This window comes from Quercus suber, unplaced genomic scaffold (genome assembly GCF_002906115.3).
Source record: "Quercus suber isolate HL8 unplaced genomic scaffold, Cork oak 2.0 scaffold_449, whole genome shotgun sequence".
NCBI classification, from domain to species: domain Eukaryota; kingdom Viridiplantae; phylum Streptophyta; class Magnoliopsida; order Fagales; family Fagaceae; genus Quercus; species Quercus suber.
The window spans coordinates 610,906-614,920 of record NW_027069900.1 but is presented as its reverse complement, the minus strand read 5'-3'; the positions used below and the strand labels follow the sequence as shown (position 1 = coordinate 614,920).

Sequence of the window (4,015 nt, the reverse complement as noted above, 5' to 3'; positions counted from 1 at the left end):
AAAAAAAAAAAAAAAAACGACTTGTTCCTAATATGAAGGGATACTGTGGCACAACAACCCAACATGCTAGGGACTCACTCACAACTGAAAAACAATCCAAACTACAACAATCTTAACGTTACAATAGAGATCTTCCCATAGATAATAACAAACACCTAAAACAGAGGACACTAATAACAATCACCTAAAACAAAGGACTCCAATCCACATCCAAGTAGATACATGTATCATATATTAGTGTGTGTGTGTGTGTATATATGTGGACTTTTATATGATTAAAAAATACTCATTAATAAAAGGTAATTTCATTTAAAAATAGGGTCATAAATGTCAAATAACAAATTTTATCTTGAATTCAAAAAGAGAACTCCTAAAATTTAGGATTTTTTTTCTTTCACGTTCAAATAATAAATTATAGTTTCTCAAAAAAAAAAATTATAGTTACTGCTTATCTTTAAAATTATTGTTTTTATTTTAATTATATATATATATATATTTCTAAATTATAACTAGCCTCTGAGCACGCGCGTGAGGCTCTTCTATTTTTTGGGTAAGGGTTAAATTAGGGTATTTATTATAATTTGAGATTACTACATTTTCTAATCACAAAAAAACAAAAAACAAAAAAACCTAGGGGTGTGATGAAAAAATTATTTTATCGCTCATAATACTCATCACACCCCTAGGTTTTTTTTTTTTTTTTTTTTTTTTTTTTTTTTTTTTTTGTGATTAGAGAATGTAGTAATCCCAAATTATAATAAATACCCTAAATTAACCCTTACTCAAAAAATAGAAGAGCCTCTGAGCACGCGCTCACGCGTGTGCTCAGAGGCTAGTATATATTAAGAGATTCGAAAAGTTAGTTATTGTTTTTTTTACTATCAAAAGTACCCTAATTTAATTAATCTAAACTAATCAAAATGGGGTTAAAATAGTAAATTCTATCCTAAATAAATTCCTACCCACATTGAAATACTATCCCACATTCTTTAAAAAAAAAAAACTACCTCAGCCACCCAAAAAAGACACTCCCAGTACACCAAAACACTCCCCACGTTCATCAACCAAAAAAAAAAAATCCCCACGTTCAAATAATGCTCTATCAATTATCTACCCACATAACTTCTCACAAATACAAACTCATCCCAATAGTATAGGTTTGTTAGAGTTTGTGTTTGATTTAAATTTTGAGGAGATAATTTTCCTGAAAATCCTAATAAAATTGTTGAGAATAAAGATAAAGATTTTTTAGAGTTTAACTCTATCATGGAGTCTTTAAAATCTTATCACCACATCATCAACAATTTAAATAAATAGCTAATTATTAAATGTTTTATTTGAATTTGTTTTAAAGCGTTCATCACATGTTCTTTTTTCTTTTTCTTTTTTAAAAAAAAAAAAAAACCTTCATCACATGAAAGTAATTAACGTACTGATGAATGGATAGGAGGATTAGCAACTGTAATACAAAAAAAAATTGTATATCTCGTTGCTCACTTAATATCATTGAAAAAAAAAATGTAGCGTGTACAAAATATCATTCTAAAAAAACTAAAATTAATAATTTTGTTAAATAAAATGTAGCGTATAAAAAAAAAAGTAATCTAAACTAATTTAATTAATCTAAACTAATTTAATGTAGAATTGTTTTTTTTTTACTGTCAAAAGTACCCCTAATTTAATTAATCTAAACTAATCAAAATGGGGTCAAAATAGTAAATTCCATCCTAAATAAATTCCTACCCACATTGAAATACCATCCCACATTCTTTTTAAACAAAAAAAAAAAACTACCTCAGCCACCCAAAAAAAAAGACACTCTCAGTACACCAAAACACTCCCCACATTCATCAACCAAAAAAAAAAAAATCCCCACGTTCAAATAATGCTCTATCAATTATTTACCCACATAACTTCTCACAAATGCAAACTCATCCCAGTAGTATAGGTTTGTTAGAGTTTGTGTTTGAGGAGATAAAGTTTGTCATTTGGCTAGATAATAGTTTGATTTAAACTATTTGGATTGTGTTTTTTATTTTCAATTTCATATAGGGGGAGAAGAGTGAGTAAGTATGGATGATATAGAAATTAGTGATTTCTTTGGGAAAGGATAAAGCAATAGAAACTGGTTAAAGTTTAAACACTTGAAATTTTTTGAGGTGGTTACTGCTTAGTGGTTAGGCATGGAGAGTTATTGAGATGTCTGGATGAGTGCTAAAAATTATAGCCTAATTTTAAGGAGTTGATAGAACGTTGCTTAGTGGTTAGGCATGGAGAGCATTTTGGAGATGTACGTGAAGGAGAGGGGGAAAAAAAAGATCTTGCAAAAAAGAATTTTTTTTAATGATGGGATAAGGATAATAATTTTTTTTTAAAAGGGATAAGAGTAAGGGTTTTTTTTTCCCATAAAAAGAAGTAAGGCTTTTAAAAAATAGTAGTATAGATAAAATAAAAGGACAAAGTTTAGCTACAAAACCATTTGTAGCCTAAGGCTACAAACTATTCTAATAAATTGACATGTGTAAAAAATGACATGTGCATTGCACATGATTACTTAAGTAAACTTAACCTAACTAACTCTAGTTAACTACACCATCTATTAAAAAAATAAAAAATAAAAACTAAAAAACTAAAGTAGATACGTATTCTCTCTCTCTCTCTCTCTCTCTCTCTCTCTCTCTCTCTCTCTCTCTCTCTTACGGCTTCTCTCCAAACCCAGAAACCAAATCCCTCTCACCACTGGTCACCCCCTAATCTCCATCTACCGTTACCACGTGAGTCTTTCTTTCTTTCTTTTATTCCGTTCTGCATTTATTTTTCAATGTCACCAACTATTTTTCAATGCCCAACAACTGTTTGAAACAATGTCTAAATCAATATGTTTTTTTTTTCACCGTTGTTATTGATTGAAAACCTTTTCAAAGGTGATTATGACACATTTTGATGGATATTAAAGGTTTTGATTGGTTTAATGGATAATGTATTATTGTTGTAGAATGGGTCGTATAGTGGCTTTAAGGGTGCATAAACTAAATTAATATCTGACTTTGGGAAGAAACTAAAATCATGTGCTGAATATACACTGAAAAATGTGAAAGAAAAATGGGCTATTGTTGAGGATGGGGAAGACTCAGCCCCTAAGTTAAAGGTGAAAGGTTTTCCTTTCCAGAAGTCCTGCACTATCTACAGAGGCAATGATATTGTGGCTCAGGTACAAATAATTGATAAATGTTGCTAGCATTGAAAACTGAAGCCTTAATGATTCAGATTTGCTTTGTGTTCTGTGGAATTTACTGAAAAATGCAACAAAGATATATTGTTTTAAGCCTGATTAGTAACTTTGCAGAACCATATTTTGTTATTTACCATTAGCTGCTGCAATTAAGTGCTGTAGATTGGTTATATTTTTTTTCTCTTAATTTTATAAATACAATCTTATTCATTGTGGTTTCCAGCATAAGGTCTCATTCTTATGTTTTGATGCAGGTACAAGCTGCGGCAGTTTATGCTAAAAGGAATAAATTTCGACTAAACATATTTCCTGGATCTGCTGATCATGCTTTGGTTGCAGCATTGGTTGTAATATTTCTAGATTGAAGATAATAGAATGGTTGTAATATTTTCTAGATTGAAGATAACACTTACGATAAAGCACCCTCTATAGTGCTATGTTTCAAGTCTTAGTCATGGTTGTATTTAAGCTGCAACTTCAGCAATAAAAGGCAGCAAATATTTTCCATTTAAACTATTCTCTTCTCGTCTATTAATTTCTTGGAGGGTTGTCGCCTCGAATACAACTAATTCCTTTCAAACTCACCGGTTCACAGCACATAGCCTCTAGGGTATAGAACTAGAGGATCCACACAGCTATATGATAAAATAAATAATAATTTAAATTAAATAAAATCAAGCTTCCAATAATCTGCACCAAGTCATGTGCACATAAAGACCGCATTGTAATTTGTAGGGAAATCAATAAACAAAACAGAGTTTTCTTGGTTTCCTATCAAATGTA

The 4,015-nt window shown here is 30.3% G+C and overlaps 1 protein-coding gene across 1 annotated transcript in view; it reads left to right on the top strand.

Annotated features, from left to right (window-relative positions):
• The window catches only part of LOC111999661 (disease resistance protein RPV1), a 6,109-nt gene extending 2,364 nt beyond the window's left edge, over positions 1–3,745 (top strand). The window contains exons 2-3 of the mRNA XM_065762250.1: positions 3,031–3,211; positions 3,487–3,745. Coding sequence (XP_065618322.1) covers positions 3,031–3,211; positions 3,487–3,597 — 292 coding nt within the window. The 3' untranslated portion in view covers positions 3,598–3,745. The remainder of the gene's footprint in view (positions 1–3,030; positions 3,212–3,486) is intronic.
• Positions 3,746–4,015: the final 270 nt, after the last annotated feature.